The sequence below is a fragment of the Lutra lutra genome, chromosome 6, assembly GCF_902655055.1.
Source record: "Lutra lutra chromosome 6, mLutLut1.2, whole genome shotgun sequence".
NCBI classification, from domain to species: Eukaryota; Metazoa; Chordata; class Mammalia; order Carnivora; family Mustelidae; genus Lutra; species Lutra lutra.
The window spans coordinates 40,484,455-40,498,089 of record NC_062283.1 but is presented as its reverse complement, the minus strand read 5'-3'; the positions used below and the strand labels follow the sequence as shown (position 1 = coordinate 40,498,089).

The window sequence follows — 13,635 nt, the reverse complement described above, 5'->3', positions numbered from 1 at the left end:
AGATGAAACAATATTAGAATAATTGGGATTCCAGAAGAAGAAGAAGAAAGAAAGAGGGGCAGAAAGTATAATGGAGCAAATTATACAAGAGATTTCCCTAAAATGGCAAAGGGAACAAGCATCAAAATCCAGGAGGCACAGAGAATCCCTCTCAAAATCAATAACAATAGGCCCACACCCCATCATCTAATTGTAAAACTTACAAGTCTTACTGACAAAGAGAATAAACCTGAAAGCATCTCAGGACAAGAAGTCTGTACCATAAATTGGTAGAAATATTAGACTGGCAGCACACTTATCCACAGAAAGTGGCAGGCCAGAAAGAACTGGCATGATATATTGAGGGCACTAAATGAGAAAAATATCCAGCCAATGAATACTATATCCAGTTAGGCTACCATTGAAAATAGAAGGAGAGATAAAAAGCTTCCAGGACAAACAAAAATTAAAAGAATTTGCAAACACCAAACCAGCTCTACAGGAAATACTGAAAGGAATCCTCTAAGCAAAGAGAGAGCCTAAAAGTAGTAGACTAGAAAGGAATAGAGACAACGTACAGTAAAAGTCATCCTACAGGCAATACAATGGCACTAAATTCCTACCTTTCAATAGCTATCCTGAATATAAATGGGCTAAATGTCCCAATCAAAAGACACAGGGTATCAGCATGGATTAAAAAAAAACAAAAACAAGAACAAAAACAAGATCCATCAATATACTGTCTACAAGAAACTCATTTTAGACCCAAGGACACCTCCAGATTTAAAGGGAGAGGGTGAAAGACAATTTACCATGCTTATGGACATCAAAAGAAAAGCTGGGGTGGCAATCCTTATATCAGATAAATCAGATTTTAAGCCAAAGATTACAATAAGAGATGAGAAAGGACACTATATCATACTCAAAGGGTCTGTCCAACAAGAAGATCTAACCATTTTAAATATCTATGCCCCTAACATGGGAGCAGACAACTATATAAACCAATTAATAACAAAACCAAAGAAACCCACTGACAATAAAAAAATAATAGTAGGGGAATTTAACACCCTCCTCACTGAAATGGACAGATCACACAAGCAAAAGCTCAACAAGGAAATAAAGGCCTTAAATGACACACTGGACCAGATGGACATCACAGTTCTATTCAGAACACTCCATCCCAAAGCAACAGAATACACGTTCTTCTCTACTGCACATGAAACATTCTTCAGAATAGATCAGATCCTGAGTCACAAATCAGGTCTCACCCAATACCAAAAGATTAGGATCATTCCCTGCATATTTTCAGACCACAATGCTCTGAAGCAAGAACTCAATCACAAGAGGAAATATGGAAAGAACTCAAATACATGGAGGCTAAAGAGCATCCTACTAAAGATGAATGAGTCAATCAGAACACTAAAGAAGAATTGAAAAAAATTCATGGAATCAAATAAAAGTCAAAATACAACTGTTCAAATCTTTGGGACACAGCAAAGGTGGTCTTGAGATGAAAGTATATGACTATACAAGCCTTTCTCAAGAAACAAGAAAGGTCTCAAATATACAACCTACACCCACACCTAAAGGAGATGGAGAAAGAATAGCAAACAAAGCCTAAACCCAGCAGGCGAAAAGAAATAATAAAGACCAGAGCAGAAATCAATGAAATGAAACCAAAAGAAGAGTAGAACAGATCAAGAAAGTAGGAGTTGGTTCTTAGAACAAATAAGACTGATAAACCCCTGGCCAGATTTATCAAAAAGAAAAGAGAAAGGACCCAAATAAATAAAATCATGAATGAAAGAGGAGAGAACACAACCAACGTTAAGGAAACACAAACAGGGGCGCCTGGGTGGCTCAGTGGGTTAAGCCGCTGCCTTCGGCTCAGGTCATGATCTCAGGGTCCTGGGATCGAGCCCCGCATCGGGCTCTCTGCTCAGCAGGGAGCCTGCTTCCTCCTCTCTCTCTGCCTGCCTCTCTGCCTGCTTGTGATCTCTCTCTGTCGAATAAATAAATAAAATCTTTAAAAAAAAAATAAAAAAATAAAAAATAAAAAAAAAGGAAACACAAACAATTATAAGAACATATTATGAACAACTATATGCCAGCAAATTAAGACAATCCAGAAGAAATGGATGCATTCCTAGAGACATATAAACTACTAAAACCAAACCAGGAAGAAACAGAAAACCTGAACAGACCCATAACCAGTAAAGAAACTGAAGCAGTCATCAAAAATTTCCTAACAAACAAGAGCCCAGGGCCAGACGGCTTCCCAGGGAAATTCTACCAAACATTTAAAGAAGAATTAATATCTATGCTCCTGAAACAGTTCCAAAAAGTAGAAATGGAAGGAAACCTTCCAAACTCATTTTATGAGTCCAGTGTTACCTTCATCCCAAAACCAGACAAAGACCCCATCAAAAAGGAGAATTACAAACCAACAATCCTGAGGAACATGAATGGAAAAATCCTCACCAAAATATTAGCCAATAGGATCCAACAGTACATTAAAAGGATTATTCACCATAACCAAGTGGGATTTATTCCTGGGCTGCAAGGTTGGTTCAACATTCACAAATCAATCTATGTGATACAATACATTAATAAAAGAAAGAACAAGAACTTGTTGATATGATACTCTCAATAGATGCTGAAAAAACATTTGACAAAGTACGGCATACTTTCTTGATCAAAACTCTTCAAAGTGTAGGGATACAGGGTACATACCTCAATATCATCAAAGCCATCCATGAAAAACCCACAGTGAATACCATTCTCAATGGGGAAAAACTGAGAGCTTTTCCTTTAAGGTCAGGAATACAGCAGGAATGTCTAGTATCACCACTGCTACTCAACATAGTACTAGAAGTCCTAGCCTCAGCAATCAGACAACAAAAAGAAATAAAAGGCATCTGAATTGGCAAAGAAGTCGTCAAACTATCACTCTCTGAAGATGATATGATACTTTTATAGAAAATCCAAAGACTCCACCCCAAAAATGCTAGAACTCATACAGAAATTCAGTAAAGTGTCAGGATATAAAATCAGTGCACAGAAATCAGTTGCATTTCTATATACCAATAGCAAGATAGAAGAAAGAGAAATTAAGGAGTCGATCCCATTTCCAACTGTACCCAAAACCATAAGATACCTAGGAATAAATCTAACCAAAGAAGCAAAGAATCTGTACTCAGAAAACTACAGAATACTCATGAAAGACATGGAGAAAGACACAAAGAAATGGAAAAACTTTCCATGTTCATAAATTGGAAGAACAAATATTGTCAAAATGTCTATGCTACCCAGAGCAATTGACATATTTAATGCAATCCCTATCAAAATACCATCAACTCTGTTCAAAGAAATGGAGCAAATAATCCTAAAATTTGTATGGAGCCAGAAAAGACCCTGAATTGCCAGAGGAATGTAGAAAAAGAAAACCAAAGCTGGTGGCATCACGATTCCAGACTTCAAGCTCTATTACAAAGCTGTAATCATTGAGACAGTGTGGTACTGGCACAAAAACAGACACACAGATCTGTGGAACAGAATGGAGAGCCCAGAAATGGACTCTCAACTCTATGGTCAACTAATCTTTGACAAAACAAGAAAGAATGTCCAATGGAAAAAAAGACTGTTTTTTAAACAAATGGTGTTGAGAAAGTTTGACAACCACATTCAGAAGAATGAAACCAGACCATTTCCTTACACCACACACACACACACAAAAAGATTCAAAATGGATGAAAGACCTAATTGTGAGACAGGAATCCAACAAAATCCTTGAGGAGAACACAGGCAACAACCTCTTCGACCTCACCTGTAGCAACTTCTTTAGAAACATCGCCAAAGGCAAGGGAAACAAGGGCAAAAATGAACTACTGGAACTTCATCAAGATCAAAAGCTTTTGCACAGAAAAGGAAACAGTCAACAAAACCAAAAGACAACGGACAGAATGGAGAAGATATTTGCAAATGACATATCAGATAAAGGGCTAGTATCCAAAATCTGTAAAGAACTCATCAAAGTCAAAACCCAAAGAACAAATAATCCAATCAAGAACTGGGCAGAAGACAGGAACTGATATTTCTGCAAAGAAGACATCCAAATGGCCAACAGACACAAGAAAAAATGTTCAACATCACTCAGCATCAGGGAAATACAAATTAAAATCACAAAATCACAAAACCACCTCAGACCAGTCAGAATGGCTAAAATTAACAAGTCGGGAAATGACAGATGTTGGTGAGGATGCAGAAAAGGGGGAATCCTCTTATACTGTTGTTGGGAATGCAAGCTGGTACAGTCGCTCTGGAAACAGTATGGAGGTTCCTCAAAAAGTTGAAAATAGAGCTACCCTACAACCAAGCAATCACACTACTCAGTATTTACTCTAAAGACACAAATGTAGTGATTCATAGAGGCACGTGCACCTGAATGTGTATAGCAGCAATGTCTACAATAGCCAAACTATGGAAAGAGCCTACATGTTCATCAACAGATGAATGGATAAAGAAGATGTGGGGTGTGTGTGTGTGTGTACAATGGAATATCACACAGCCATTAAAAACAACAACAAAATCTTGCCATTTGCAACAACACGGATGGAACTAGAGGGTATTATGCTAAGTGAAATCAGTCAATCAGAGAAAGACAACTATCATATCTCTCTGATTTGAGGAATTTGAGAAACAAGACAGAGGATCATAGCGGAGGGAGGGAAAAATGAAACAAGGCAAACCCGAGAGGGAGACAAACCGTAAGAGACTCTTAATCTCAGGAAACAAACTGAAGGTTCCTGGACTGGAGGTGGGTAGGAGGGATGGGGTGGCTGGGTGATGGGATACCGGGGAAGGTATGTGCTATGATGAGTGCTGTGAATTGTGTAAGACTGATAAATCACAGACGTGTACCCCTGAAACAAATAATACATTATATGTTAATTAAAAAAAAAAAAAAAACCTACAGGGGCGCCTGAGTGGTTCAGTGGGTTAAAGCCTCTGCCTTCGGCTCAGGTCATGATCCCAGGGTCCTGGGATCAAGCCCCGCATTGGGCTCTCTGCTTAGCAGGGAACCTGCTTCCTCCTCTCTCTCCTGCCTGCCTCTCTGACTACTTGTGATCTCTATCAAATTAAAAAAAAAAAAAAAAAAAAAAACTACAAAGCTACAGTAATCAAAACAGCTTGGTACTGGCATAAAGGCAGATATATAACCAATGGAAGAGACCCCAGAAATGAACTCTCCTCTATATGATCCAGTGATGTTTGATAATGGTGCCAAGACCATTCCATGGGAGAAGACCAGTCCTTTCAACAAATGGTGCTGGGTAAGGGTCATCCAAATGCAAAAGAATAGAACTGGATCCTTACCCTTAACCATATACAAAAGTTAATTCAATATATAGAAAGACCTAAACCTAAGAGTGGAAGCTATTAAACTTTTATAAAGGGGGAACATCTTCATGGCACTGGACTTGGCAATTGTTTTTTGGATAGCATACTGAAGGATAGGTAAAACAAAAACATTAAATAAATTGGACTTCATCAAGATTAAAAACTTTAGTGTATCAAAGACACTATTAACACAGTGAAAAGGCAACCCAAGACTGGGAGAAAATCTTTGCAAATCATATATATAAGGAGTTAATATTCAGATTATTAAAAAAAAACTCTTACAACTTGACAAAATATAAATAACTTAAAAATGGGCAACAGACTTGAATGAACATTTCTATAAAGAAAATATACAAATGGTCAATAATCAAATGAAAAGATGCTCAACATCACTAATTATTAGGGAAATGCAAATCAAAGCCACAATGATATATCACTTCACAACCGTAAGGTTGGTTATTATCAAAACAATAGAAAATTAAGTGTTTGAAAGAATGTGGAAAAACTGAAAGCCTTGTGCATTTCTGGTGGGAATATAAAATGGTACAGCCACTGTGAAAAATAACTCAAAAGGCTAAACACAAAACTGAAATATGATCTAGCAATTTCATTTCTAAATATATACGCAGAAGAATTGAAAGCAGGGACTCAAACATACTTGTACATCAGTTATCAGAGCAGCACTATTCACAATAGCCAAAAGCTGGAAATGATCCAAATGTGTACCAACAGATAAACAAAATGTGAAATATACATATAACCCAATATTATTGAGTCTTAAAAAGGAATGAAATTTTGATACATCTACAACATGGATGAATCCTGAAGACATTATACAAACTGAAATAAGCCATACATAAAATAACAAATACAGAATAATTCCACTTATATAAGATACCCCGAATAGGTAAATATCTAGAGTGTGTGTGTGTGTGTGTGTGTGTGTGTGTGTATAGTAAATGTAGTGATATAATAAAATCAAAAATTATATTTAAAACCTAGTGAATCTATAGGTTACCCAGGCCAATTAGCTGTAAAAGTTCATAGAATGCCTGTCAGAGGAGAATTTATTGAAGTATTTAATTAACATTAGACTGTATGTTTAGAAATGTATTCAGTATTATATATAAAAGTTGTTTTAAGGAGACATTAACTTATTCCAATTAGATGCTTAGTTTTATAAATGTCTACAACATAAAATGGATTTTTTTTTCCCTTGAGTTCTATGGCAGCATTTAAGAAGTTGAAAAATCCTATATACAGAACTCTAACAATAGCAGCCTGCAGCTTTCTGAGCTGTTTCAATCAAAAGGCACTAACACTACATACCTTATTTCTTTTAATTCCCATAACAAAAGTAAGTATATAACTCCATTATAAGGATGAGAAAAGTTAAGGTTTAGAAAGGTGAAGTAATGGGGCACCCGGGTGGTGCAGTGGGTTAATAATCTGACTCCTGATTTCGGCTCAGGCCAAGATCTCAGAGTTGTGAGACTAAGCCCCATGTCAGACTCCAAACTCAGCATGGAATCTACTAAAATTTCTCTCTCCCTCTGCTCCTCCCTGCACTCGTGTATGCGTGTGTGCGCTCTCTCTCAAAAATAAATAAATAAATCTTAAAAAAAAAAAGAAAGGTTAAGTAACAAGTTTATATAGCTGGTAAGGATCAGAACAAGCACTCAAATCCAGATGTATGTGACAGCAAAATCTATGCCTCTGAAATGAGGTATGCAGGGACACCTGGGTGGCTCTGGCAGTTAACTGTCTGCCTTTGGCTCAGGTCATAATTCCAGAGTCCTGGGATAGAGACCCGGCATCTGGTTCCCTGCTTAGCGGGAAGCCTGCTTCTCCCTCTCCTTCTGCCCCTTCCCCCCCACCCCACTTGTGCTCCCTCTCTCAAATAAATAAAAATCTTAAAAAAAAAAAAAAAAAAAAAAAAAAGAAACGAGGTATGCATACCCTACAAAATACATGGCAATGTGAAATCACAAGATCAGCAGTTATCTCATGGGGATCTAATCTTAAGAAATTATAGTATTTTTACCAAAAAATCGTAGAATCATCAAACTCTAAACTTCTGCATTTGCAAAAAAAAAGTCTAATTCATTTTATAATAAACATGGATTCGAATACAGAGTAAAAGGCAATACTAGCACAAAATTTTGAGATGGAGCATAACTTCAAAGAAATTTTCTATCAGGAGCTTCTCACAGGTCTGTCACCTCTAAAATGTACTGAGCAATGCAGAGGAATGAGTGGGCCTGTCTCTACTTTCTCTGACTAGGACTACTTGGATCCTAATGTTGAAGAGACACTAAGAGCACGTGGCTTCCTATTTCTGAATTATATCAACTGTGCATAGAATGATGAATAAACAATTTTCATATTTCAAAGCAGTGCTTATCCCTTCACATTCATGTTAAACCCTCAATTATATGACAATAAGTTTATATGCCCAGAGTTTTTCTCCAGGCATGCCTATTACTCCTACCTGTTCCTAATTATTCCTATTATTCCTAAAAGGCCCAGAAAATGAAAAGTAGATAAGAATTTCAATCCATATTCAAGAATAATACATTTATATAACAAAAAGAATAAGTGGTAAATTGTGTGGCAGGTTTTAGCCAGTGTAATAAGAAAAAAAAAAACACATGGAACTCTTAGATTGAAAAGGAAGAAATAAAATTGCCTTTTAGCAGCCAACATGTCCATGTACATAAAAATTCCTTAGGAATCTATAAAAAGACTACTAGAAGTAATAATTTAGCCAGGTTGCATGATATGACATCAATGTACAAAAACAAATTTCTACATACTAAAAGTCAAAAATTGAAAACTGAAATTAAACAAAATCATGTTTAACAGTATAAACAAAAATACAGAAAAATTTATCAAAATATTCGAGAGACCTTTATGCTTAATATACAAAATACTGCAAAGAGAACTTTCAGATACAATAAATAAATGGAAAGCTCTCATGTTCACAGACTAGAAATTTTTAACATAAAGAATAAAGGTATTTTTCAGATTCCGAGCCTTTTGAGATGGAAAAGACCTCTGGGGTACCAGACAAAACCGCTAACAGCTAACATAGGCCTCCAATCAGTGGGGTTGACCTTCTCAGGAGGCCTCCTCCCCCAAAATCTGCCTTTAAAAACCTTCACTTGCAGGGGCGCCTGGGTGGCTCAGTGGGTTAAAGCCTCTGCCTTCAGCTCAGGTCAGGATCCCAGGGTCCTGGGATTGAGTCCCACCCCGACCCGGCATCCGGCTCTCTGCTCAGGAGGGAGCTTGCTTCCTCCTCTCTCTCTCTGCCTGACTCTCTGCCTACTTGTGATCTCTGTCTGTCAAATAAATAAATAAAATCTTTAAAAAAAAAAAAACAACAAAAAACCTTCACTTGCAAGCCATCAGGCAGTTCAGGTCTTCAGAGCATTAGCTCCCTGCTATCCTAGGTGGTGCCACAGCAATAAATAGCCTTTCTTTCTTCACTGCAAAAGGCTGGTGTCAGTTTTAGTGGCTTACAAACTCTCATTTGGTTCAAGTTTACAATGTCAATTCTCCCCAAATTTGCCTACAGATTCAAAATAATCCTAACAGAAATCCCAGTGGATATTCTGTAGAATTCTAAGTTGATTCTAAAATTTACATGAACATGCAGAAAAGCTAGCATAGCTAAAACAATATTGAAAAAGAAAACCAAAACTGAAGAATTTATACTCCTTGATTTCCTGACTGACTGTATAACAAATCAGTAATCAAGTTTCATCATAAGGACATACGAATCAATGGAGCAAAAGAAAAAGTCCTGAAATAGACCCACACATACACATGATCAATGGGTTTGACAAAAGTATCAAGGAACGTCAATGAGCAAAGAAGAGTCTTTACAAAAATGCTGCTGAAACAATTGAATATCCATATGGAAAATAAACCCCAAGGTTAAACCATCCCACAAAATTAACTTAAAATGGACTATGAACCTAAAATTTATAAAGCTAAAACCATAAAATTTCCAGAAGAAAACATATGAAAAAATGATTGCAATAAAAATTTAAGTAAGATCTCTTTGAATAACAGTTTAAGAAAACATAAAGGCAAACTATAAAGAGACAACATTCACAATACATATATTTCACAAAGTACTTAATGCAGAATATATAAAGAATTCCTGTAACTCACTCATAAAACAATTTCCCAGCACCTCTGTTATAACACTTGCTGTACACATGAGTAAATGAATGAAGCTCAGAGAGGTGTGTAACCGGCTGAACTACCAAATGACAGAACTATGAATCAAAATCACTTTACCTCCAAAATTCATGCTCACAAGTACCACATTGTAATGCCTCACAAAGAGAACTCAATTACTCTAAAAGGTCTATATAAACTTGGGAAAAGAGTGACAACATAATTTTTTTAAAACTCCATTTACCTTCAGGGGACGCAGAGCACCACAAAATTTTGTCCACCAGCTGTTTTCAATGAATTCTAAGTGCCTCTCTCTTTTCCTAAGTGTTCGTAACCTTTCTTCAAATTGTTTTAAGGCGCGTTTATCCCTTGCTGGCAAAGGTCGACCATCTTTGCTCTGTAAATAACAGAAGAAAATATAATAGTTTTTTACAGTTAAGGTCTTAGTAAAGTACCCATCAGATTTAGCAAATCATGCAACAAAACCTTTTTTAGGTTGGATATGCCTTAGGCAAATTTACAACCTGAAAAAAAAAAATGACATCATCTTTGTGAGAATACACATCTCTGAAACAAGATCAGCATCAAAATGTAGATGTGTGTACATTTACTAATGAACTTCTTGATTCCTGTTTTCCAACTATATGTTGAAAGAAGATAAATATCTTGAAAAATGCCTTTTTAACAGGGTACTTTATTCAATTTGCGCCATTACTCTTTCTCACCTCCAAGCTCCTCTTCTATCCCTTATCTTAATATATTTGGTTCTACCCCTTATCTCCTTTTGGTCAGCCCCTGATTCAGATACCAGCAGAGAGATATAATACTAGTATGTGCTATGCAGAGATATTTATAACAATTGCTAAGAACTGTCACTTTCTTATTCTCCTACTACTTTTGCAAATAAGTTACATTTTCTTTGGCCAACCTACTGATAGGTAACTTTCATCCATCTATTTTTATGTGATGCTTACTGTAACCACAAGCAGTACCCATCCCATTGTGGTTAAAAGATAACACTCCTTTAAGTCAAGTACAATGGGTACTATTCAAACTTTTTCCCAAAGGCACTTCAGAGAAAGGTATTTTAGGAATCTGCTTCTCCCTTTCCCTCTCCCTCTGCTCCTCCCCTAACTCATGCTTGCACTTGCTCTCTCTCTCTCAAATCTTTAAAAAAAAAAAAAAAAGTAAAGACATCAGATATTAAAATGTTAATATCCCTATTCAGGTTTAAATAGGTTCTTAAGAGAGAGACAACAAAATTGCTCTCTAGCATATGCCAGTGCAGCCTCATCTGAAATCATAGATATAATGAAGACAATATTCAAAAATATCATTTAATAAAGAGATCTATACAGTTATAATGATTATTATAATATTATTATTATTGGCACTGACATGCTCTTCTGGAACTAGCTGTTGTCTTCCATACCTTAAGATAATTGTCTCTCAAACTTTATCATGCATAACAATTACCTGAAAAGTTTGTTAAACACAGATTTCTAGATCCTATAAATAAAATTTAGTTGGTCTTGGGTGGGGCCTAATATGTGCATTTCTACCAAAGCCCTAGGAGATGCTGGTGCTACCGCTCCAGAGACCATACTTTGCATACACTACACTATATTTAATTATCTTCACTCCTTTAAGTCAAGTACAATGGGTACTATTCAAACTTTTTCCCAAAAGGCACTTCAGAGAAAGGTATTTTAGGAAGGACAAAGAATAAAACAAACATTCCCTTCTAGAAGACAGATCCAGGCAATAATACTTCAAGTGTGTGGCATGAGAAAAAAACAGTACTTTGTATCCTAAACATATAATTTTTCTCAGAAATGCCATTCTAGTATCCAAAGGATAACAACAATGAGGTAGCTTTACTTAACAACTAGCGTTCACTATTTCAGGAAAAAAATCAGTATATTAAGGGTCCACTAAAAATAAACCCAAGTTACCTATTTGGTGAATATTTCAGTGGAGTGAGGGCTAGAGGCCCACTCTGCTTTGCCTACTGACCAAAACAACAAAAGAAGAATTTTGGTCAGAGAAACAAACACCAGGATAGAAAATCAGCAGTTAACTAATTATTTCATGGTGGCGGGGTGGGGGGGGGTAGTTATAAAGCATATGAATACATACCCTTTGTTTAAAAAAAGTAAAATGTGAAAGCTTCCCTTTACACTGCCCTTTCCTACTGTTACCACCATTAAGCAATACAATATCCTTCTACACATTTTCTACGTATTTGCACACATGCATATATGCTAATATGAGTTTTTGTTGTACATAATAGCTAACATTTCTTGAGCACATTTCTTGTACCTAAAACTGATCTGTTCTTTAGCATTTATTCTCCCTAATCTTCTGTTCTTTAACATTTATTCTCCCCAAATCTTCAGAATAAAACTGTGAAGTTGGTAATAATATTATTTCTATTTACTAAATGAGGAAAATAAGCCCCACAGATAATTACATGCATAATAAGGAGGGTTAGAATTTTAACTGAGTCTGCTTTAATTCTATAAAGATATATTCTTTAGTCTATATAAATCCAGCTCATTTTTTTTCATCACTGCATACCACATTATACCATGGTATATTAATAAATACCTTATTTTTGAAAACTTAGATTGTTTTATTTTTGGGGAGCATTAACAATGTGCATGAACATCCTTTTTCACCCAGATATAAGTATATATACATACTTGAGTAGGAGATGTTCCTAGACATCAACAGCTTTTAAACTTTAACTTTATTAAATGGGAGTAAACTTTATTAAAATTAAACTTTATTAAACTTTCATTAAACTTTAAACTTTATTAAAAAGGGATGTGTTTTTGTGTATAGGCACATATCATATTATTTTCTTTAAAAAGCTGTATATTTTACATTCCCACAAGCAGTATATCTATCCCCAAAATCCCATTAACACCTAACAAAGATAAATACTATAAAGACTTCTAAAAGTTGGGGCACCTGGGTGGCTCAGTGGGTTAAGCAGCTGCCTTCGGCTCAGGTCATGATCTCGGGGTCCCGAGATCGAGCCCCGCATCGGGCTCTCTGCTCGGCGGTGAGCCTGCTTCCTCCTCTCTCTGCCTGCCTCTCTGCCTACTTGTGATCTCTCTCTCTCTCTCTCTGTCAAATAAATAAATAAAAAAGACTTCTAAAAGTTAAAAGTAATATTGAGTTGCTCTAATTAGCATATCTCTGATTACAGGGGGACCAACCATCATGGTCTCCATACTCCAAATTCCACATTCTGGAAAATCCCCTCAAGTTCCAGGCAAACTGGGATGCATGGCAAACCTACTTACTGCTAAAGAGCTGAAGCATCATTTTACATTTTCACTGGAGAGTTTAATTTTTCCTTCAGTAAACTCTATTTGGGTCTTTTGTTCATTGTTTCTATGTATTGCTTGTCCTTTTTTCTTACTGATTTGAAGATGTTCTTTATACATATCCATACTGCGATATCCTCCTATATTATAGACTTTCTTTTGGTGATACTTTTGGGTACATAAATTTTAGAACTCAAAAATGTAAAACTCACCAATCTCTCTATTAGCATTTGGGGTTTTTTGTGGCTTGTTCAGAAAGATCTTCTATACACCAAGATAAAATTTTACTTCCACTTTCTCCTAATGTCTTGTAAATTTTGTATTGATTTGAATTCAGGATTGTTTTACTATATGGTAGGGGGGTCTACGAAAATTTCATATTTTGTCTTTTATAAATTTCCACCTAAACTTTAGAAAAACTATCATCTCTACATTACTCAATCTTCCCAATCAGGAACGGATGAAGTTCTCCATATATTTCAGTCTTCTATTATGTATTTCAGTAACTTTTATAATTTCTACCAGGATGATTCTGACATTTCTTATTATTTTATAGTTTGCAGCTATTGTGAATGAGACCATTTTTTATTACATCTTCCAACTAGCTAATGATTTCTATATGTTTATATCCAGGTACTTTGATGAACTCTTATTAGTTCTATTAATTTATCAGTTCATTCTTTCATATTTTCTTAGTGTATGATATCTGTGAATAATAAAGGATATTGCC

The 13,635-nt window shown here is 35.9% G+C and overlaps 1 protein-coding gene across 1 annotated transcript in view; it reads right to left on the bottom strand.

Moving 5' to 3' along the window:
- LMBRD1 (LMBR1 domain containing 1) overlaps window positions 1-13,635 on the bottom strand; it is a 129,789-nt gene that overhangs the window by 47,892 nt on the left and 68,262 nt on the right. Inside the window, exon 9 of the mRNA XM_047733035.1 lies at window positions 9,812-9,964. Within this exon, the coding sequence (XP_047588991.1) occupies window positions 9,812-9,964 (153 nt within the window). The remainder of the gene's footprint in view (window positions 1-9,811; window positions 9,965-13,635) is intronic.